The sequence below is a fragment of the Odocoileus virginianus genome, chromosome 21 (genome assembly GCF_023699985.2).
Source record: "Odocoileus virginianus isolate 20LAN1187 ecotype Illinois chromosome 21, Ovbor_1.2, whole genome shotgun sequence".
Taxonomy (NCBI): Eukaryota; Metazoa; Chordata; class Mammalia; order Artiodactyla; family Cervidae; genus Odocoileus; species Odocoileus virginianus.
Window position 1 is genome coordinate 55,271,729 of NC_069694.1, and position 23,805 is coordinate 55,295,533.

Here is a 23,805-nt window from a genome sequence, read left to right on the forward strand (position 1 = left end):
ATCAACTTGAAAGATAAGGAGTCTTGAGCAAGAGGAGGAAAATCTTAACTGAACATACTGAATTATTTCGCTTAAATTCTTAGCCCAAGAATCCAGTTTCTCTGCAGTTTCCTACCTTTTTCTCCAATAGTCAGTGGGATGAAACTATCCTGAATTCCCTATTTTTCTTTTTTTTTTTCCATTTATTTTTATTAGTTGGAGGCTAATTACTTTACATCATTACAGTAGTTTTTGTCATACATTGAAATGAATTAGCCATGGATTTACATGATTCCTGTTTTTGAACCCTCCCATAATAACAACCAACATTTGTTCTTAATTTTACAGACATAAAAAACCTTTACATAGTTTGCAGATCATTTATTCCTCACTGTGGAACATTATTGCCTTCATTTTATAGATGAGAAAACTGAGACTGCTGGAGGTTAAAATAATCTCCACAAAGTGCAACAATGACCAGTTGGAGGAGCTGGAACTGTAACTTTGGTCTTTTTTTCTTTTTTACTGGTGGTATTAAGGTTGCCATTTATTATTTTTAATGTATTTATTTTTTATTGAAGGATAATTGCTTTACAGAACTCTGTTGTTTTCTGTCAAACCTCAACAAGAATCAGCCACTGATATACATATATCCCCTCCCTTTTGAGCCTCCCTCCCATCTCCCTCCCCATCACACTAGGTTGATGCAGAGCCCCTGTTTGAGTTTCCTTAGCCATACACCAAATTCCAGTTGGCTATCTATTTTACATATGGTAATATAAGTTTCCATGTTACTCTTTCCATTCATCTCACCCCCTCCTCCCCTCTCCCCAGGTCCATAAGTCTATTCTCTATGTCTGTTTCTCTATTGCTGTCCTATAAGTAAATTCTTCAGTACCATTTTTCTAGATTCCATATATAGGCATTAGTATATGATATTTGTCTTTCTCTTTCTGACTTACTTCACTCTGTATAATAGGTTCTAGATTCATCCACTTCATTAGAACTGACTCAAAGGTGTTCCTTTTTATGGCTCAGTAATATTCCATTGTATACCACAACTTCTTTATCCATTCATCTCTTGATGAACATCTAGGTTGCTTCCATGTTCTAGCAACTGTAAATAGTGCTGCAGTGAACAATGGGATACATGTATCTTTTTCAATTTTGGTTTCCTCAAGGTATATGCCTAGGAGTGGGATTACTGGGTCATACGGTGGTTTTATTCCTAGTTTTTTAAGGAATCTCAATACCGTCTTCCATAGTAGCTGTATCAATTTACATTCCCACCAACAATGCAAGAGCGTTCCCTTTCTCCACACCCTCTCCAGCATTTATTCTTTGCAGACTTTTTGATGATGGCCATTCTGACTGGAGTGAGGTGATATCTCATTATAGTTTGGATTTGCATTTCTCTAATAATGAACGATGTTGAGCATCTTTTCATGTGTTTGTTAGCCATCTGTCTTCTTTGAAGAAATATCTGTTTAGGTCTTTTTCCCACTTTTGGATTGGGTTGCTTGTTTTTCTGGCATTGAGCTGTATGAGCTGCTTGTGTATTTTGGAAATTAATCCTTTGTCAGTTGTTTCATTTGCTATTATTTTCTCCCATTCTGAAGGCTGGCTTTTCACCTTGCTTATAGTTTCCTTTGCTGTGCAAAAGCCTTTAAGTTTAATCAGGTCCCACTTGTTTACTTTGTTTTTACTTCTATTACTCTAGGACGTGGGTCATAGAGGATCTTGCTTGATTTATGCCATCGAGTGTTCTGCCTGTGTTTTCCTCTAAGAGTTTTACAGTTTCTGGCCTTACATTTAGGTCCCAGAGGTCTCTGACTATCTCTGACTCTCCTCAGTTCTTTTCCTTCTTTTTACTTTATTCGGCTCTTCAGAAGCTATTTCCACCATTTTATCTTCCAGCTCACTGATTCGTTCTGCTGCTTCAGATATTCTGCTACTGATTCCTTCCAGAGTATTTTTAATTTCAGTAATTGTGTTGTTTGTCTCTGTATGTTTATTCTTTAATTCTTCTAGGTCTTTTCTTGCATTTTCTCCATTCTCCTTTCAAGGTTTTTGATCACCTTGACTATCATTATTCTGAATTCTTTTTCAGGTAGTTTGCCTATTTCCTCTTCATTTATTTGGACTTGTTTCTAATTTGTTCCTTCATTTGTGTAGTGTTTCTCTGCCTTTTCTTTTCTTTTCTTTTAAGTATTGTGTTTAAGCTCTCCTTTTCCCCAGCTTCAAGGCTGAATTCTTTCTTCCCTTTGGTTTCTGCCCTCCTAAAGTTGGTCCAGTTGTTTGTGTAAGCTTCACATAGGGTGAGATTTGTGCTGAGTTTTTGTTTGTTTCTTTGTTTTTCCTCTGATGGGCAAGGCTGAGTGAGGTGGTAATCCTGTCTGCTGACCATTGGATTTGTATTTTTGTTTTGTTTGTTGTTTAGCTGACATGTCCTGCACAGGGTGCTACTGGTGGTTGGATGATGCCAGGTCTTATATTCAAATGGTTCCTTTGTGTGAGTTCTCACTATTTGATACTCCCCAGGGTTAGTTCTCTGGCAGTCTAGGGTCTTGGAGTCAGTGCTCTCACTCCAAGGCTCAGGGCTTGATCTATCCCTCAAGACTGGGAGCGCTGCTGCTCAAAGGACGTCAGACCCACTACGTACTGCCCTACTCACGCTTTCCAGGGGGCAGGTCTGACCCAATTCTGGATAAAAGTCCCTGGATGCCAGACAGAGTGACAGCATCGAACCCTATTCTTATTCCTCCCTGTCTGACTCCTTCTGTATAAAATCCGTCAACAGGCACACCAGAGGACTTTACGACTTCAGTGGCTTTCTAGACCAGTGCTGTTTTTCCAACCCCTGGGGCCCAGTCACGAACACGTGCCGGGCCATACTAACCTTGGTCTTAATGGCCAGGTCTCCCAAGCTCTAGTGATTTCTCTCGGGGTCTCTACTCTTTCTCCCTCCTCTCCTTTGCAACCTTCTACCGTCATTACAGTAGCCTTACAACCAGTCTCCCTTCAGTTCCTACCACAGTGGGTTTAATCACTTGGTAACAGGGTCAGTTTGAGTCACTCTAGAAAAAAGGATAGAAGCATGTATGCAAATATTTTTCATATAATTTGAAGCTTGTTCACAGACTCCTAGATTAATAACTTTGCTTTCCCCCTCAGATCTAGCCCATATATCTCCAATGACATATCTCCTAAAACTACTCTTGATCATATTTCAAGGCTCAAAAACCTTGAGTGGTTTTGCACTACCGAGTAAATGAAACAGAGATTCACTACCCTGACATCCAAGACTAATCCTGCTTCTTTACTGTAACTCCACTATACACATTCTGGATCCATGATCCTAGTCACGGCCATCCTTCAAATATGCTTTATGCTTTCTCACCACTGTGTTCTCAACATTAGACGTTCTCTGCCTCCAGCCTCTACCAATACATGAATTCAGCCTCTCTGCTTGAAGAGACTCCATAACAGAACTCACTCTTCCTCCCACATACATCCCACTCCAGCTTGGAACTGTCCAAACAACAGACCTCTTTCCTATGCTAAAACGAAAACTACCTCCCATTAGCATCTGTGGTATTTGAAGCAACACATAATAAATTTGATCTGATTCCTGACACTCCCCCCTTCCTGCTTGCCTTCCGTGGGGCACCATGTCGCTTTCTCGTAGGATGTCTCAGAACTGAGCACAGCTCTCTCTGTTTCTGCCCCGACAACAGCTTGACCACAGCAGGGCAGAAGAGCGAGGCTCTTCACTGCTTGGTGCTGGTGCTGTTCCGGCAGGGCTGCCCAAGGCTGATTAACTTTGTGGGCAGCCGCACCACCTCACTGACTCTATTAAGGTTTCATGCGTGCTCAGTCACTCTTAGTCATGTCCGACTCTCTGCGACCCCATGGACTATAGCCCACCAGGCTTCTCTGTCCATGGGATGATCCCAATACTGCAATGGGTTGCCATTTTCTCCTCTAGGGGATCTTCCCAACACAGGGATGGAGCCTGCGTCTCTTACGTCTCCTGCCTTGGCAGGTAGATTCTTTACCGCTGAGGCTGCAAGATGCTAAAACCCATAAGGTCTTTTTCACTTGTGCTGCATTTAAGTCATGGTTCCCGAACTGAAGGCAGCATTTTATTCTTTATGCCACATTACTTGTTAGAATCAGCTTATCAAGATTCTTTGCCACGATAGATCCTATCTTCCAACCTGTTATGTGTCTCTACCAATCTCCCGGCATCAAAAAATATAATTAACTTCCCATCGGTATCCTCTTTCAGCTTAGCTATTAATATGTTGAATAGGGCAAGGATAAGTATCCTGCTAACTCCGTTATATTCTTTCTCATCATCTTTCTTCAAATGTCCAGACCATATGCTATTCTATCCAGGAGCAAGAGGGTCTTAATTTTAATGTTCATAAGAATCATCAAAGAAGCTTGATAAGAATGCAAACTCCTGGGTCTTAGCTCCAAAGATTCAGAAGATCTAGGATAGTGGCTGAGGAATCTGGGTTTTTAATAAGCTGAATGTATCTAAATAATATTATGGAGAAAAGACCTCATTTTTAAAATGACACTTTATACTTTTCTTCATCCTATATATCTCCCTCCTCTGGGTTCCTATAGCTGCAAGAAAACTTCATGCTAACAAGGGTGCTATCTGTCTTATTCTCCAAGATATTTCTAGTGCATGGCACATTTCTAGGAATATTAGAGGCTCAATAATTTTTTGTTAAGTTAATAAATGGATCTTTATTGTCTGTACCACTCATGTAACACATGAATATATTAAACCTACTAGTATATAGGTGAACTCTCAAACTCAACTATTACCCATGAATGACAGAAAATATGTAAAACACAGACTTGTATCTTCCGCAGCACTTTGAGCATGGAACACTAGTCCATAAGTATTTATCAAAATAGGTAAGAGGAAATGAATAGAGATTCTAGAAACAAGGATATATGAGAACTTAACAACACAACTGACATATCAGTGTTGATAAAGAATGGAATGTTTAATTTTAAAAAGTACTGGAAAAATGAGCTATCCATAAGGAAAAATATAACATTAGGTCCCTTCCTTATACCATATACCACACACACACACACACACACACACACACACACACAAATGTAACCATATTAAAAATCTAAACAGGAAAAGCAAAACTGTAAAATTTTTTGTAAAAACTAGGATGGTATCTTCTTATGGGGCTAAAGAAGGATTTTTTTAAAAAGATATACAAAGCTTTTATAGGAACCGACACACTTAAAAATATTAAAACTGAAATGTCTTCATAAGAAAAAGACCTTAAGCTAATGAAAGCACACATCCCAGACTGGTAAAAGGTATTTGTAACACATAATAACAAAGCCTCTGTACAAAGAATATATCCAAAAAAATTTTAAATCAATTATAAAAGACAATTGAATAGAAAAATAAGCAAAGGATACAAATAATTTACGAAAGAAGAAGACACGAAATAAGGAGAATAGAATTAAGAGAGAAACCCAAAAACTCTTTAAGGCTGGCAAAAACTGATTGACGGTATCAAATTGAGACAGGGATGTGAGGAAACAGGAACTTACAAACTGCTGTGATATAAACTGATACCGTTACTCAGAACATAAACTAGTAGTGCCCAGTAAATATGAGTGGCACCCACACTGCTGGACCCAGAACGATGTCCCACATGTATGTGCCAATCAGACACATGCATCTACTGCAGCACTCTTTTTAGTAATGACAGAATGGAAGCCACCTAACTATCCACCAGCGGGAGAATAAATACACTGTGGTTGGTTGCATCTTACAATAGGACTTAACACACTCATATGGCAGTTAAAACGAACAAAATCTACATGGATGGATTGTAAATACACAATGAAGCCACATAATCTCACAAATGAAAAAATACAAAACAAATTTTTGGTTATAAGAATGTTTTAACACTATGGTAGTGTTCTGTTTAAAACATTTTTTGAGTATTTTTAAATACACAAAATTAGAATAGTGAAACCCCCTGTATTCATCACCTTGCTTCAGTCATCATTAACATTTGCCAAGCAACGGTACACACTTTTAAACACTAAAACTCATGCTGAGGATGTGGCCACTACCCAGGGCCACTACGGAGCACAGGGCGTGGAGAAGGGAGCAGCAGGTCCCTGCAGGCGCTGCCACCGTGAGCAGCGTGACTCTGGCACGCTGAATTCCCTGCAGGGCTTCCCCTCCGAACTGGAAAGACTTCCGACTGGGCTGATAAAATGCCTGGTTTAGTCGCTAAGGCATGTCCAACTCTTTGTGACCCCATGGACTGCAGCCCGCCAGGCTCCTCTGCCCATAGGATTTCCCAAGCAAGAATGCTGGAGTGGTTTGCCCTTTCCTTCCTCAGGAGACCTTCCCAACAGGGATTTAAGGCGGATTCTTTACCAGCTGAGCCACCAGGGAAGCCCAAAATGTCTGAGACAACAGGAAATAACCAGGATGCAAACGGACAGGTACACAAAGAGAAGTCTTTCTCGGGAAGACACAAAACACCAAGCAGACTCAGAGGTTCTAAAATTCAAATCAAAACACTAAACGTGGACTCCCTATCCCTCAGCATTCAGGAGCAAATAATTTGAGGTCTCTTCCAGCTCTGTGGGCACATGATTTCATCCTCAGACATGTTCTTGGAGAAGCAATAACATAGCTGCCTCCCCTCCAAAGACCCATCTTCTCCCTAGAGTTTGCTTTAGTACCAGGGTAGCAAGTGACTTTCTGAGAGCTCTCTTTGCTCCTAATGTCACCCCCTTGCTTCCATGGCGCCACTGGAGGAGACGAGGAATGCCTCTAGCCTATCTCTGACACTCCAAGTGTCCAGTACGCCGTAGAGCAGGAAGGGGTTGGAAGAACTGGTAAGCAAGGGCCAAGCTGCATTATCTGGAAAGGTGCACACATACCTCTTGAAGCAGTGTGCTGCTGTAAGGACCCAGCAGCTACTCAGAAGCGTGGCCCCACAAAGGAGCCTACCGTCTCCGTGGGATGACCTCAGCCGGAGGGATACTTGCCAAGGCCAACTACCCCTAAGAAGAAAGTAAGCCACTCATCAGAAAAGCAAGGCACATCATCCAGTAAAACAATGACTTAGGCATGCAGGTAGGAGGAAAGGAGTATAAGAGACTTGAGAATGTGAACTCCTTTCCTACTTTGAGAATATTCCTGCAACTTTGAGCAGAACACCCCGAAGATTTGCCTATAGCATCTGTGTGCATCACCCCTAACTCTGACGTCCTTGCAAACAATTAGTGTCTTCTTTATATTTTGTGATTTGAAGCATATTTTCTCCCTCACCCAAACACCCTAAAGAAGTTGTGTTTTTTCTTTTTTTTCTGTTTTTCATGCCACATGGCTTGCGGGATCTCAGCTGCCCAGTAAGGGATTGAACCCAAGTCATGGCAGAGAAAGCACAGTCCTAACCATCGGCATGCATGCTAAGTTGCTTCAGTCATGTCCGACTCTTTGTGACCCCATGGACTGTAGCCCGCCAGGTCCAGGGAATTCCCCTGAAGACATATTTACTAAGCAAAGCACTGGTTTTCCATTTTTAAATTCAATAAACAAAAAAATTATATTAAGAATGAGTCAAGTCCAAAACAAATATATTCTAAATTAAGTAAACATGTAGTTATACAATTTTTCAGACTTCCTGGTAAATCAGTTTGTTTCTGCAACAACAAATATATACATATATATATATATATATCATATATCGGGGATAGTGATTTGAAGAACATGGTCTATATAAATAAATATAGGTCAAAGGGCAGTGAAATTATCGGTGTAATTTGTATTTAGTTTAGAAAATAAAATAAGAGAAATCCACTATATAATAGTAGAAAATGCCCCAATTTGTAACCCCCTCTCTGTATACATAATTCTGTAATATGGAAAATCACTTCTGAAGAAACTTTTACCTTAAAGAATTCTTCCCACCAACGATCCGCTTCTGCCGAGGGGACAATAATCTCAGACCACAAACAGATGAGAGGGACTCTGAAGCAGAATGAGGTTTTTAATTAAACTACCACATTGCTGATACTGGGGTAGAGATACAAGTGACACATTTCCCTGCAGCTGCTTCCTCTATTTTAAAGTGCCTTTTCTCTTCAAATTATAGGCTATTTTTCTTATAATAAAAATTAAACATTGTTTTGTCAGTTAACGAAGGCAACAATAATTGACAAGTAGACACGGAACTTTATGAGGTTTCCCACAGTCAGCTCTGATGAGGTTTCATGGACCATTGAATGGTCTGGCCCTGTCTAGTGCATCGTCCTTATGGTACCCACACCTACTCCTCTGCTGACAATGGGGACTGTTCAGGAGTTCGGAAATACTAAACAAGAGGACTACAAAAAATAATGATGATCTGAATTATTTAATTTTCACAGACAACACTCTTCCAAGCTACATATACAAATGTAACTCAGAGAAGCAAAGCACATTCCCAGGAAGAAATTCTGACACAAATTTACATTTATTCAAATAGCATATTAATATATGGAAAGGATTTACTAAGCCAGTTTAAGTGGAAAATTGGATTTAAGGCTATACAGTCAAACATCTCAAAATAACAGATTTCTGTCAAGAGTATTAAAAAAGGCAGAGTTAAATTGAAAATATATGAAAAGGTGATGTATAAAAGAAGAGTAAATAAGGTATGACTAGTTTTAAAAATAATTTTAGAAAGTGTGTGTGCGTGCTAAGTTGCTTCAGTCATGTCCAACTCCTTGTGACCCTGTGAACCGGAGCCTGCCAGGCTCCTCTATCCATGGGATTTCCCAGGTGAGAATACTGCAGTAGGTTGCCATTTCTTCCTCCAAGGTATCTTCCCAAACCAGGGATGGGTAAGTGTATATGTATAAAATACAGTATATACTATTTTTCTATCAGAGTAGGAAGAAAGCATAGGAATTGTGCCAAGACCACGAACAGAGTCTAGCCAGCATTAATAGTCTCCATAATAACCAGGTGAAAGGGAGCCAAACAGGAGTCTCAGCACTAGGTATTTCTTCATGGGAAAGAGGTTCAGCAATGTGTACCAAGATCACTAATTTGTCCAATGATCTCAGAGACATGCTGTCAAACCTTAATCCTCATCTCTTATGATATGAGTCCTCTACATGACCCTGTAAGTTAGAAGATACCAGAAAAACACAAGTTTCCAATAATGTTCCAAGTCAGGTCAATGCATATAATGCCAACACAAAGAATGATGTAATATTAAGCAAGCAAAACCAAAAGTTTACATCATTCTGGGGCAAAGTACCAGATTGCAAGAAAGTAAAATTTACTGAAAGCCATAAAATTCACTATTATAAAAAGGTTATAAAGTAAAATGAATTCACTTATGAAAGGATCCCATCAGATGACCAAAAACTGATGGCTTGAGTTTTAATCACCTTACAGAAGTTAACAGGTCTTGAACCTCAACACAAAATCAACAAGTTAATAAGTCAGATTCAGTAATCCAGTTGGTCTAAGATAAAATCTTTTTATTTCAGATATGGTAGCATTGGGACCATGAAAAGGTATCAAAATGAGCATTGCTACACCTTTGGAAGGCATTAAAGCAAATGTATTAATAATGAAGAAATAAATATGGCATTTCATATTTTAAAATAGGTTTATTTTATATAGAAATATACTAAAATATTTCAGTTACTGAATTTTTATGTATCTCTACTGCTTAAGAAATTTTCCACAATCAAAAGACTTAGCTATGTTTACTTTGTAACTGTATTTAAATTACTGAAGGGAATTTAATTAAGTTACAGTCTATAGTTAGGAAAAAATGGCTTACCAAATCATGTTTATTTCATGTAATATATATGTGTGTATATATATATATAAATAAATATATATATATAAAACAAAGCATAAAGGGTTGCAAATATTCTTCACACTCAAAAAAAGACTCTCAGATAATGAAGAATCATATTAACAATATCCAATTTATTGGATTGTCTTTAATGGTTATTAAAAGATGTTAGAAAAAAGGATACTCAAGTATAGATACACCTGATTTTAAGAAAATCTTAAGTATCAAAACCATGAATTTTTAATCTACATAAATAAATGACTGTTCTTTTCATAAAACATAACCACAGTTTCCTCCAAAAGAGCTAGTTTTTCCCCTTCTTCACTTAAAGCAGTATTTGTTTCATAAAATTAAACTCAGAGTTTGTATGAACTCTTCTATTTATATAAGTATGAACTATCCATCACTGTATTATACTGAAAGATTACTTCTCATTTTCCTTACATTTTTAAATTTCAGAGAGTAGAAGCTACAAAAGATAATTTTCTTTTTGCAATTAATTTCAAAAACTATCTCTGTTAAGATATTAGTAAGAGTGGAAGAAGTGCCCTTCTCTGATTCACCTTTAAATTTTCATTTCTTCCTGCTTTTATGAAGCAAATATCATTTCTAAACCTTCAAGGATACCAGCAAGTTTGAGAGTTTTATCACATTCAAAGAAGGAACGGTTATAAATGGCTAAGAATGTCCAAGGGGAACAACCTCAGAGATTACAAACTCCTCTAAACCCACCCTGCCCCTGAACCCTGCCCTCTCTGGGGTCCCACACAGGGAAGTCGGTGGAGAACCACTGCCTCTGAATACTAGCAGAAGGAAGAAGGGGTTGAATATATTCTTATGGAAGGGAGTTCATTACCCAAGTGCTGCTCAGAATAATGACGTGGGGATGAGTATTCTTTGACCTTCAGAGACACGTCCCACAAGGTGACATACCTTTGACATACCTTTACTACTGTTTCCTGATGCTTTTTTCCCAAAATAATCACAAATAACTCCTGCGTCTTCATTGTGGCGGCAGTTGTGATCTCCGATGTCTTGTTTGACACACTCAGCCAGGGACCTTTCGTTTCCTGTGCACTTCACGTTATCCATATGGATGGGTCCCTCCCCTTCCCCAAAATACGCCATGCTCCTTGCTCTGGCTGGGCCCCTGGAAACAGAGCATTCTTGAGGATGTGGAGAGTCAGTCAATTGTACATTTGAATAAATCACAACATATACTCTCATCCAAGTATATTTCTTAACTTCCATATATTAACATTGGCATCTATATGTGCTAAAAAATTATTTTATGACTATCAAAAAACAAGCTTGAGAGGTAATAACTATGCATTCTTTGTTATCATATTCCACGGCTTCTTGATTATATCTTAGTTTCTAATAAGAAAGTCGCATGTCAAAATTTTAAGTAGGAAAAAAAATCTTCTCAAAAATATCTACTCTCTTCCAGAGCATAATACTCTCTTAAAATTGGTTTCCAAGAAAATTATGAGAATTAAATAAACAATTACCTAGGGAGCTAAGAATTTTTAAAGCCCACTTTAGAAGTAAAAATGCACAATTTTTAACTGAGAAAGAGAAGACCAGGAACCACAGTTAAGAAGGCACAATTACTTTAGGCATATCACTTTTCTTTGGTTTCTCTCTTTTTTTAATAATATATTACTTCTTATTAAATATCCAAATACAAAATTTTCAGTGAAGTATTTCAAACACACACCATATTCAAAACTCAGTTCCTGTTAAAGTAATGACATGATCATGAATGGCCAAATTTTAATGTTGAATTATAGGAAAATTATCCTTGTAACTTCAAGTTAGGGAAAGATTTGTTAAAAAAAAAAAAAGCACAGATGGTATACCTTAAATTAAAAGACTGATAAGCTCAACAAAAATTTTAAAATGCCACTTCACTAAAAACCACCAAAGGAAAGTGAAAAGATAAATTTTAAAATTGATGAGTATGTATACTATATATATGTATGTGTGTGTGTGTGTGTGTGTGTGTGTGTGTGTGTGTTGATGAATGCATTCTCTAACAGAGGGAAATAGCATATAATATACAAATAACTCAAATTTCATTTATAAAATAAAAAACCAGCAACCAGTAGAAAAGCAGGAGGGTTTTAAATCAAAAGAAACTGTCTTATTAAAAAATGACAATATAGACTAGATTGCTAATATTAAAATACTTTCTACTTAGTTAGGATAAGGTTATTATAGTTTCCTTATAGTTATGCAAGGAACTCTGGCAAAGTAGTTTATTGATATGGATTATCTGAGGAATTTGCTTGAAAAATCCCCTTTGAGCTATGAGACCTGGCCTCACAGTCTTGCAGCTGGCAGTACACTCATTTCAAAAATGTGCCCTAAAATTTCTTCTGTATTAGTGACAGCTACTCTGACATAAATAGCAAATAAAAATAAGATTTAACCCATCAGAAATACTTATAGTCATGGAAGATAAAATAGGCAACTTTAAAGTTACTCTTTAATTCTTCCTACATATAAAACTTTCAATAGTTGTATAAATAAAAAATGCTCATTGTATCAAGTTTGCAAAAAAAATGCATTTAAAAACCCCAACCACACACTGCTGGCATCTGGAACACATTTAAGGGGAAAATATTAACTACGATTTTTAATTGTTAAAAAAAAACTCATTGTACAGACTAGTGGATCTCAAACTAAGTGGACGATTCTTATGAAGGTGGTTCTGCATCAAATTTCAGTGTAGGGGGAAAAAAAGTATTTATTTCCTTACTGCTGCACATTTATTTTAAAAATTTTATAGGTTTTACAAGTATATACATCCTTATATATTCATCTTTGTTGGCAGCTTAGATTTCTTCCCAGAAGTGAAATTTTTTATTCAACAGATATAAACATTTCTTAAGATTCTGGATATATACACTGTTTCATATAGGACAAGTCTTTGGAAAGCAAATTATGCATTTGAAATATGTACAAAAAAATATGACTATTTAAGGGAAAGGTATTTTTCTGATTTACTTTGTACATCACAGTTCTGATCTGTCTGGAATTTATCTCTGTTAATATTAGTGAGGGATCTAGCTTTCTTTCTGTCCCTAAGTAACTGTCCTAATAACTCTTCCTGCTGACTTAAAGGGCATTTTTATTCACTTATTTATCATGCTTGTTAAGTACACAGGCCACCTCTCGGTCTTTATAGCTCAATAATTCTGCACATTAAAATTACCTTTGGGCGCCTTTAAAATACAGCACAATCTGAACCCCACTGGATGTCAATTAAAGCAGAATTAAGATGTGAAGCACAGTGGGAGTGGGGCCAGGCCTGGGTAATATTTTTTATGTCCCAAAGTGATTTCCATGCACAACCAAGGCTGTTAACCACCACTGACCTCTTTGCCTATTCCTATGCCAATATCACATAGACTTGATTTCAGATGAACTTGGAAGTTAAGCCCTTCTCCCCAACCATCAAACACACCAGGAAAAACAAAGACTTCGATGAGGAGAGCATTTAATGTACAGATTAATTTCTATTTTGTCTTCCCATTCAGAGTTGCGGAGTATCACGAAGTCTTACAGCTTCTGTAAAGATTTACTAATAGCTTTTGTTCACATAGACCTCAATTTTTGTGAAGTTTATTCCTTGAATTTTTTTGAGTTTTGTAGTGAACCCGGGTCTCCCGCATTGTAGGCAGACGCTTTACCGTCTGAGCCACCAAGGAAGTCATAACTTTTATAAAGGACATTTAAAAAAACTTTCTACTTAGCATATAGGAACATTATTGCTTTTTAAAAAATATTTATATTTCATATTGCTACATTAACAAACACTAGTTCTAGTGTCTTTTCAGATGATCCTCCTGGGTATTCTAGGTGGACAATGCATTATTCATATAACAATTCTGGCTTTTTAAAAATTCCAGTACCTCAGTTTGTAATGATTAGTGGAAACTCCAGATAATACCGAATCATTGCAGTAAAAACGGGCAAACTTATCTGTTCCTATTTCATGCTTGTTTGTGATAACACAGTTAAGGTAGTTTTATGCTATTCTCAACATCCTAGGAGATATGAGGCAGGAATATTTATTTTTATCATATAACTTTTCAACATTACTATGATAATCATGTATGTTTTCATTTATAGACAATATGCCAAAATACAATAAATTGAATGCTTCAGCTGAACTACTCTCAAATTCTTATAGAAAACTTGTTTGAGTGATAGTGTTCTTTTAATATACTGCTGATAAATTCATTAATATTTTGTTTAGAATTTTTAATATAGATTCATGAGTTTTCTTTTGTGTATGAATCCTTGTCTAGACTTAAAATCAAGTTATATTAACTTCATAAAGTGAATGGAAAGATTTTCATCTGTTTTTTTGCTGTACAACAACGTTTATATTAATAACTCAGGAGCCATCTGTGTCTTAAAGACTGGTCAAAACTCTTCAGCAAAAAGTCAAAAGTCAGTTCTCCTGTCATTAGTAATTTATTTTAATTTATTTGGGTTTTCTATCCTTTGTATCAACTGTAAAAATTTTTTGTTTTGCTTTGATTTTTTAGGTTTTTTTTCTTTTTTTATGGCTATGCTGCATGGCTTGTGGTACCTTAGTTCTCCAACCAGGGCTTGAACCTGGGCCCCCGCAGTGAAAAACCAAGGCCAAACCACTGGACTGCCAGGGAATCCTCTTGATAATTATATCTTTTGCTGAAATGTACAGTTTCCTGGATAATTGTTCATTTCATCCAGATGTGCAAATTCATTAGCTAAAAGCAATTTTATAGTATTCTACAATTTTTAACCATCTCTATCTGTGCTTATATTTCTTTTCTCTATTGTTTACTTATATTCTCTCTTTCTCTTAATCAGAATTGAGAGAAATTGTTATCTCATTAATCTTTTTTAAAAATGGAAATAATTGCTGATAAATGCCTGTGTAATGAAGAGCAATTTGAAATTCAAATAATCATAATTTGAAGAAAATTGAAAATTAACAGCATCCTGAAACTAATATCCAAGATGATTCCCATCAGTTTTGGGTGTGAGGGTGAGCAAAGGTAGAGAGCAAATAACAAGAAGCTAAATGTCTTTGATATTTTTCAAGAAGGGGAAATTACAGATAATTTGTGAAATTGGTAAGAAAATATCTGAATATCTTTGCTAAAAATTTAAAGAAAATTTCTAGTAAAACAAGAATGCTGAAATTTCAGACTAGAGGTAGCAAAGAAAGAATATTAGATTGCTTGTGAATCAGAAACTGGAAGGTCATACAAAGAACCAAAAATAAAGCATGATAAATAGCATAAAAGTAGATGACAGGTGGAAGTAAACATGTTGAAATAAAATTAGACTCATTAAATAAACCAAAAGGATGATTTCTGAGCAATCTACCAATCAATGCACAAACTAAAGAGAATGTACCATTTTAGATATATCAACAAGCAGAACTAGAGAACATTCTAACTAATAAAAGTACATAATTAAAGACATTCTCAAAGATACAGTGAAATCTAATACATTTTTCTTTGACTTAAAAAAAAATAACTAAAGACTGTCTCACCTATAGGACTTCTGGGTTACAAGCATGAAGTAATCCATAGCTGATAATTTCAGTGAGACAATAGGCTCTAATACACAAGTCTTTAAACTGAGACCTGGGTTTGATCCCTGGGTTGGGAAGATTCCCTGGGGAAAGGAAAGGCTACCCACTCCAGTATTCTGGCCTGGAGAATCCCATGGACAATCCATGGGGTCACAAAGAGTCGGATATGACCGAGCGACTTTCACTTCACTCAAACTGAGTATCAAGTCCTCCTGGGAGTAGATGATGATTTTCCAAGAGATATGGGAACCTTTTGTCAACTTTTCTTTCCATGTTGAAAAATCATTTATCAAATGTGTTGTTCTTAATTAGTTGTGTACCAGAAATCATAAAATCCTGAGAGCAACTTGTTAGAATTTTTCTCTATCTCACTCTCTGCATGTGTACACACACACACACACACACATTTTTTAAAACACAGTAACATTAGGATTCTGTGGGGAAAGAAAATTTAAACTAAAATTTCAAGGACAAAAGGAACTATGCAAAATTTGTGAAGGTCAAAGAAGAACTTATTCACGTATTTTTTAAATGAATGACAGTATCAAAACACTGTATTTATGTTTTACTGCATATAATTAAAAGAATGATGTAACCTCAACTTTTAAATGTCACATACAAATATGCCAGAAATTAAACTCCTTGCAGCTATTTAAATGTAAGATTAAAAATTAGATACAGTTACTTTTAGGTCTCTATTAAGGCAATAGGGATGGGCTTCCCAGGTAGTGTTAGTGGTAAAGAAGCTGCCTGCCAGTGCCAGGAAACGTTAAGAGATGCGGGCTCAATCCCTGGGTGGAGAAGATCCCCTGGAGGAGGGCACGGCAACCCACTCCAATATTCCTGTCTGGAGAGAGGAATGGTATTCCTGTCATGGACAGAGGAACATGGTGGGCTGCAGTCCACAGGGTTGCAAAGAGCTGGACACGACTGAAACGACTGAGCACACAGGCAAAGCGATAAGGATACACCCTTTGAAGATTCTTTTAGGGGATATAGCTCTAATAAACAGAGTGCAAGAGCAATGTCATACTGAAGCATGCACTAATGGAATCACACAAAGTTCAAAAAGAATGGAATCTCCATCATGACTATTTAGTCCTAACGAGGTTAGCTGATAGCAACACATTCTCTCTCAACCCTCTAAAAGCAATGTGCTCACATGCTAGACTTTGTCAGACATTATGTAATTTACGATTAAAGAGTGCCTTTTACTTTCTGTTCACTCTTAAGTGCACCTATATTAGTTGCCATTCATGTTCCTGATTTTTATTACTTCATTTCTGTTTCTTACATTATGAAAAAGCTAACGCTCTTTTGATTCTCAGTATTTCCAAGTACTAATCCTCAGGGGCAATATAGCTGGTGGGGGAACAGTTCTCTGGTATTCTTATTAAGAAACCTGAAGTCTTCTGACATCTTCAAAGCTTTCTGGATTGATTTCTACAAATAAATGCTTTATTAAAGATTTTTAATAATTCAAAGTAGACATGGGGGAAAAAATCCCCTATTCTAATCACATACTTATTTATAATTATAAGCTCTTATATGAAATTCTATCTCCTCTCAGTGGGAAATTATAAAAACAAGTATACGTTCAAATATATGTAGACTGATCAAAAGCTAAATGATTCTCTTCTAAACACTATTTGATGGCAAATTGTAGCTTGTACACTAGAAGATGACCCTCCACTTTGTCATAGTAACATTAAATTACTGATTTATGTATCAAGAAGCTTTATTTTAGAAACAATTATAAAGTAAGGGGCTTCCCTGGTGGTTTAGTGGTAAAGAGTCTGCCTGACAACGCAGGAGACATGGGTTCGGTCCCTGACCCAGGAAGATTCCACATGCCAAGGAGCAAATAAGCCCCCAAGCCACAACTATCGAGCCTGCGCTCTGGAGCCCAGGAGCCGCACCGACTGAGGCCACACGCTGCAACTACTGAAATCCAGGCTCCAGAGCCTGAGCCCAGCAGCAGGAGAAGCCCCCACCGTGAGAGCCCACGCGCCACTCCCGGAGAGCAGCCCAGCTCGCCGCAGCCAGAGTCTGCACCACGGAAACAAACAGATACTTTTAAAAATAAAGACCATCATGAAGCAGGATCTTCTTTTAATGCTTTTCTTGATACTTGCTACAGAAATAGTATTGAAGATTTCTACAAACTTTGTTCACTTAATCTAGATTGGTCTCACCTAAATTCACCATTTGAGTTGAATGCAAAATGGACTAAATGATAAGCAAAAAGCAAGGAAAGATGTAGAAGGAAAACAAAGTGAAAATGCATTGATGGATATTTGTACAAATTTTTTGCTCCTTAAGTGTGACTCAGACACACAATTCAAGGATCAAATTTGACCTTTTCTTTCACATTTCCAAAGGTAACACTAGGTTTCCTAGATTACCTCTACCAAAAAAATAAAAGTAAGCCAAAAAATTAGTCTCAAGCAGTAATACACTTTAATGGCTGATTTTAGATAAGAAATTCACTGAGAATGTAATCTAAGAACAATTATATATATATATATATATATATATATATAATGGAAAAACGAATGTTAGAAAAGTAGTGAGCAAAGGAAACTTAAATTGTTGACTAAATTCATCTAATGTAGATTCTTCCTCCCTTATTCTATTACCCTATATTTTGAAAGTCAAAAATGTCACATACCAATTTGTGACTGAATACTGAACAATTTTGAATACTGAACAATCTATATTACAAATAATGAACCCACTGACCACAGAGCAATTGGAATGGCAACTAGGTCCAAAACTGAGCAATAAATTGAAGTAGGATCTAAGTAGTCGAAAATAAACTTTGGGTTAAAACTTCAGGGAAAAAATTTGAATTTTTATCAAAATGGAAATAGTTTTAAAAATAAAAGTATATTCCGCATGGGAATAACCAGTTAAATTTATCAATATTTAAGATACACACAGATGTGTAATTAAGGATATATTTTAAAATTCACACCACTATTAGTAATCCAAAATAAGCCAGGCAAATTGTTTATTGGGTTAAATTTCATAGACCTCTAAACTGTAACATATTCCATATATATTTGCAACTCTAAAATCAATCAGACTTTTCACTGTCATTTGTGGACATGCACAAAGTCTCAAACAATTTTGAGTTTCCCAATTGAGGTCTCTAAAGGAGATAAACTACCTTTCTAGTTCACCTCAAACTGGAAATAAGTGTCCGTTTCCCACCTCATTTAGTGCCACGTTTTTCATGCTATATAACTCATGCCTGAATGAAGCCTAACACACTTATTTTCTTCAGAAGGCACATCACAGCCTTCTTCATTCAGGAGTACCAGCCAGCACGGCAGCACAATGCTTCAGTTCAGTTCAGTTCAGTTCGCTCAGTCATGTCTGACTCTTTGCGACCCCATGAATCGCAGCACGCCAGGCCTCCCTGTCCATCACAATGCTTAGGGGCATTTTAAACAGAGAAATCGTTAACAAAAAGGTGCAGAAATGCAGGGGAGGGGAAAGCATTAGGAGACTACAAAAAGGGCAACTGCTTGCAAGCATGAGAATTAAAACAAGAAGGCAGAACATCACTTGGTTTGACCTCAGCTCTAGAAGCAATGGCTCAGTATTTCCTAACTTAATGTTCACAGTGACTTTACAGAACGTAACTACTGCAAATAACAAGAACCAACTGTAATTTCAGTAACAGCAGAATCCCTTATAAGGCTACTGTGTTGCGACATAAATCACAGAGAAAAGGTTAATATGTTTGGCTGACAGAAGCATGTGACGAATGCTGTTGTTTTTGTTTAATCGCTAAGTTCTGTCCGACTCTTTTGCGACCCCATGGACTGTAGCCAGCCAGGCTCCTCTGTCCATGGGATTTCCCAGGTAAGAATACTGGAGTGGGCTGCCATTTCCTTCTCCAGTGTTATGAGTAATCAAGAGTTATTGGACTATTTGTTATTAGATAAAAGCTACATTTCTTAAGTAACATAATGTATATGTCTTGTAAGAGTATAGAAAAATTTAAACAGACTCTACTTCATATTTCTTTACCATTCTGAATCAAGCCAGCAGGTTGCCAGTATTTTCAACTGAATCATAAATACTATTTTATACAAGAACAAAAGTAAAAATATCATACTTTTGTCAAGCAACCATCCCAAATAATTAGCTTTTCTTACTTGTAGCCAAGCTGTCGACAGATCACAGTTGCATCCTTATCAGTCCACCCATCATCACAAACTGTTCCCCACTGGCCATTGATAAAAACCTCCACTCGTCCTTCTTTCTTATTTTCTCCATCCATCAGTCTGATTGGGAAACCTAAGTCAGGAGTTAAAATACTCATTATTACTTTTATAAGAGCCAAAACAAGCAAACTGATGTTAAAGCATCAGAGACTTTATAAAATAGTACTTGCATTTGAAATGAGCTAAATATTAGATGGACAGTGAGAGAGAGAGGACATACCAATTTAGAAAAAAAAAAAAAAACTGTATCCACTTTTGCAATATCTTTTGAAGCCTTGAGGTCAGAGTGCTTATCTTGCTCAACTTTATATTCTCAGCACTTGAAACAGTGCCTGGCACTATAGAGTACACATAACATCTGTTTATTGAATAAATGAATATATAGCACTGTAAAACTGTGTATTATTTTATTACCTCTAACTTCTAGTTAGTAAAAGACATTAACTTGGAATTGTTTTTGTTCTACATCTACTCACTTCTCCACGAACATACCTAGAAATTATATTCCAAAGCTAGGATTTTAAAGAAGACTTTTTAGATATACTTCAGGATGCATGAGTAACTTGAATGATCGAAGAGAAGAAAAAAAAAACACAAGCAACTAATAAGGACAATTTCCATCTCAGGCTTCCTATTTACTATTGATTCCCAAGGAAGGGCTTAAGTCATAAAAATCATTAAAGATGTAAAAGTTGAGAAACTGATCTCTAGCAAACTGGGGGTTTATCTGAATTATGCAAAAGAAATGATTTGTAGAGTTTTTCATACATCTTTACTGACACCAATAAATATGGTTTTGTTTAATTAAAAGCCCTCATTATGGCTTGCATACTGCCTGGGGTTGAATTGTGAAGCCATTAGAATGGGCTCTAATCCAATTTGTACACAGAGATACACAGAAGGAAGATGTTGTGAAGAGACAGAGGGAGAAAACAGCCACCTACAAGCTGAGGAGAGGCCTGGAACAGATCTTTCCCTCCCAGTCCTCAGAAGTACCCAACCGTTGTGCACACCTTGATTTTGGACTTCCAGATTCTAAAAGTGTAAGACAATAAATACCTGTTGCTTAAGCCACCCAGTGTGTGATTTGTTACAGTAGTCCAAGCAAACTAATACACTTTCTTTACATTATCTAGTTACTAGAAGGGTCTCCAGCTTGCGCCTCTAAGATTGATAAGGATTCAAATACCATCCAACATGGTGAAATTATCAGAACCTAGGGAGGTGACGCAAGCAGCTAACCAAGTATCATTCAATATGTGTTCAACTCCATGTATGTAATCACTAGATGACATTTTTCAACTGAAAGAAAACACAGTTGGCAAGATAGACACATCCTACTTTGATTGCTCAAATTCTCTGTTGCCCCTCTAATCTCTGATCATACTCACTTCATGGAACCGGCATCATAGTGGAATACAGCAAAGTCAAAATAACAATCTTCTCTATGTGTTGTTTACATTAGCTAAAAAATTTTTGTAACAGGCATGTTACAAAACACATTATATTTAAAACTTTACATTTCTTATTATTGTATCTGAAATTTAGGGATTCTTTGTGAGAGGAGCAAGGGGAAAAGTAATTCTCAAAGAAAAAATTTAAAGGATGAAATTCTTCAAGTTTTCGATTTTTACGCTTTTTAGATCTTTGGTGCAAAATTAAGAAATAATACACACATGGAATTAGATCTCCACATTCCAACCTAGTTGTTTTATGGGCAGTTTTTCACATTCCATAAAAACAATAAAGTATTTGTAAAGCTTAAGTTGCATATTTTGTAAAAATAATACATACAATATTTCTGAACCTAATTTTAGCCATTCATTTTATTAAATCATTGGATTTTTGATGCTTGAAGGGAAACTGAATGACAGAAACCATTCTATTAATACCACCTCACTAAGTTCTTTTTATTATAGCAATAATAACATATGTGATTTATTTCTAAAATCTTAAAATGCTTGGGAAAACTAAACAGGGTATATATATCCTTTCATTATATGTCTCAAACTCTGATTACAACAGTTTTCTTTATTTAAATTTTCCTATAAAACTGATTTAATACATTATTAAGAAAATAATGTTTTTCCTAAAAGATAAAATCTAGCATAAAAGTAAAGTTGAACTTTAAACTGTAAAACTCAGAGACAATGAAGTGTGAAAGATATCTCTGTTAAGATTTAATACTCTGACTTTAGAATTAATGCAATATTGGTGGACAGTAGTCTTAGGGCAATCAGGGCAAGTAAGTCTGAGATAGGATGTGGAAAATCTGGTAATTAATAAATTTATTTAACTTTTTAAAAAAGAATGCAGTATTAAAATAAGAAATCTACATATTTACCACCCCACAAATTTCCCCCAACTAACATAGGCATTAACTACATTTGTACTAAATCACCTTTACTGACCTAGAATATTGTTTTTGAGCATTCCATCTACCACACACCTAAAATTAGGAAGTGTCTACTAAACTACTACTAATTTTGAGAAAAGTTTCATTTACAATTGAAGTTAAGGTCAATGAGTTGCCTTCAAACAGTTGAATGCTCTAATAGTCTAGCATAGACTTATCAATAGTCTTATCATAGAGCCAAAGAAGTGAAAAAAACTCAATTGTTTTTAAAATGCACCATTCCATGATCTCTTTCCTAAACTTCTGTTTTAATTATGCAGTCCTTTTTGATAAGTGGGAAAGTAATGATCTCTTTGGATGAATAAAGTGTAATCTGATTCTGTTGCAAAAGAATAATTTGACTCAAATATAATGTTCTTTGGACAAATGAATAGTTAATATATTACCAAAATTAGGACCAAAGAATTCATAATGATCTCATATTTTATTAATAATTATCACGCTCAACTTTTTAAATTTTTAAAAAATATATCAAAATAATCCTAGAAAATTAAAGATTTTAAGGAAATTGAAAGGATTAGTTGTCCTAACTGTATGTGTATATTTAACCACACAGATCTTCAGAGAACTGAGATTGTAGTATTTGGTATGCTTCCCAGATGGTACTAGTAGTAAAGAACCCACCTGCCAACGCAGGAGAGAAAAGAGACGGGGCGGGGGGGTGGGGTGGGGGGTGATCCATCCCTGGGTCGGGAAGATCCTCTGGAGAAAGGCATGGCAACCCACTCCAATATTCTTGCCTGGAGAATCCCATGGACAGAGAAGCCTGGCAGGCTATAGTCCAAAGGGTTACAAAAAGACAGACATGACTGAAGTGGCTTAGAATACATGCATAGTATTTATAATACTTCATCACATGGAGTACTGATGGAATATGCCTAAATAGATCACTCCCATGATCCAAATACCTGCTATCTGGGGCTAAGAGGTTCCATTTCTAGCAAACAGGTCTATCTCTCCCAACCACATGTAATTATTCATCACATAATCCTAGGAGGATCATAAATCTTTTATAGGAAGAAAGTAGCAAGGGAGGAGACCAAACAGAAACAATTTAAAATATGACCTATGAGGGACAGGGTGAAATGCTGTATTTCTACCTAGTATCATTAGTACTACATCAGTGGGGTACATCACTATGATCTCACAAGTCAGAATACAATGAGGAATCAACAGACACTTTGACAAATTAAAGTATGCGTGCTTAACTGCATGCTCAGTCGTGTCCCACTCTTTGTGACCCCATGGACTGTAGTCCACCAGGCTCCTCTATCTGTGGAATTTTCCAGCAAGAATACTGAAGTGGGTTGCCATTTCCTTCTCCATTTCCTTCCCGACCCAGGGATCAAGCCCACGTCTCCTTCATTAGCAGACAGATTCTTTACCACTGTGCTACCAGGGAATAGTTAATACTGTGGGATTCAACATATCCCGTTATTTTATAATACGAAGATTCCAGCTTCAGAATCTCATAACAGGAGGATATAAGAGGGGCTGACTCAAGCCTGAGGTGAGACTTAAGGACCCCCAGTGGTTATTTCAATATTTATGTCCTGGCAAATCTTCTGAATATCTCCCTCTATACTTTTCATTCATATTTATTCTGACCTCCTCATCAGATGTTAAGTCTGTCAAGGATATATAGTAGTTTCTCTCTGCTCACAAAAGGACCTTTATCTAAGAATATTT

General features: G+C 36.5%; 1 protein-coding gene and 1 long non-coding RNA gene across 3 annotated transcripts in view; one reads left to right on the top strand and one right to left on the bottom strand.

Moving 5' to 3' along the window:
- Positions 1-23,805, top strand: part of LOC110128800 (uncharacterized) — a 40,967-nt gene that overhangs the window by 15,523 nt on the left and 1,639 nt on the right. The window contains exon 5 of one of the 2 annotated variants that reach the window (XR_011482551.1): positions 328-5,301. The exons of the other annotated variant lie outside the window; for it this stretch is intronic. This is a non-coding gene — a long non-coding RNA (uncharacterized lncRNA). Of the gene's footprint in view, positions 1-327; positions 5,302-23,805 lie in introns of those variants that run through there. 2 annotated transcript variants of the gene reach the window in all.
- The window catches only part of PRSS12 (serine protease 12), a 77,015-nt gene that overhangs the window by 11,738 nt on the left and 41,472 nt on the right, over positions 1-23,805 (bottom strand). Inside the window, exons 6-9 of the mRNA XM_020879782.2 lie at positions 19,632-19,773; positions 10,805-11,010; positions 7,954-8,032; positions 6,940-7,062 (exon numbers count right to left, since the gene is read on the bottom strand). Coding sequence (XP_020735441.2) covers positions 6,940-7,062; positions 7,954-8,032; positions 10,805-11,010; positions 19,632-19,773 — 550 coding nt within the window. The remainder of the gene's footprint in view (positions 1-6,939; positions 7,063-7,953; positions 8,033-10,804; positions 11,011-19,631; positions 19,774-23,805) is intronic.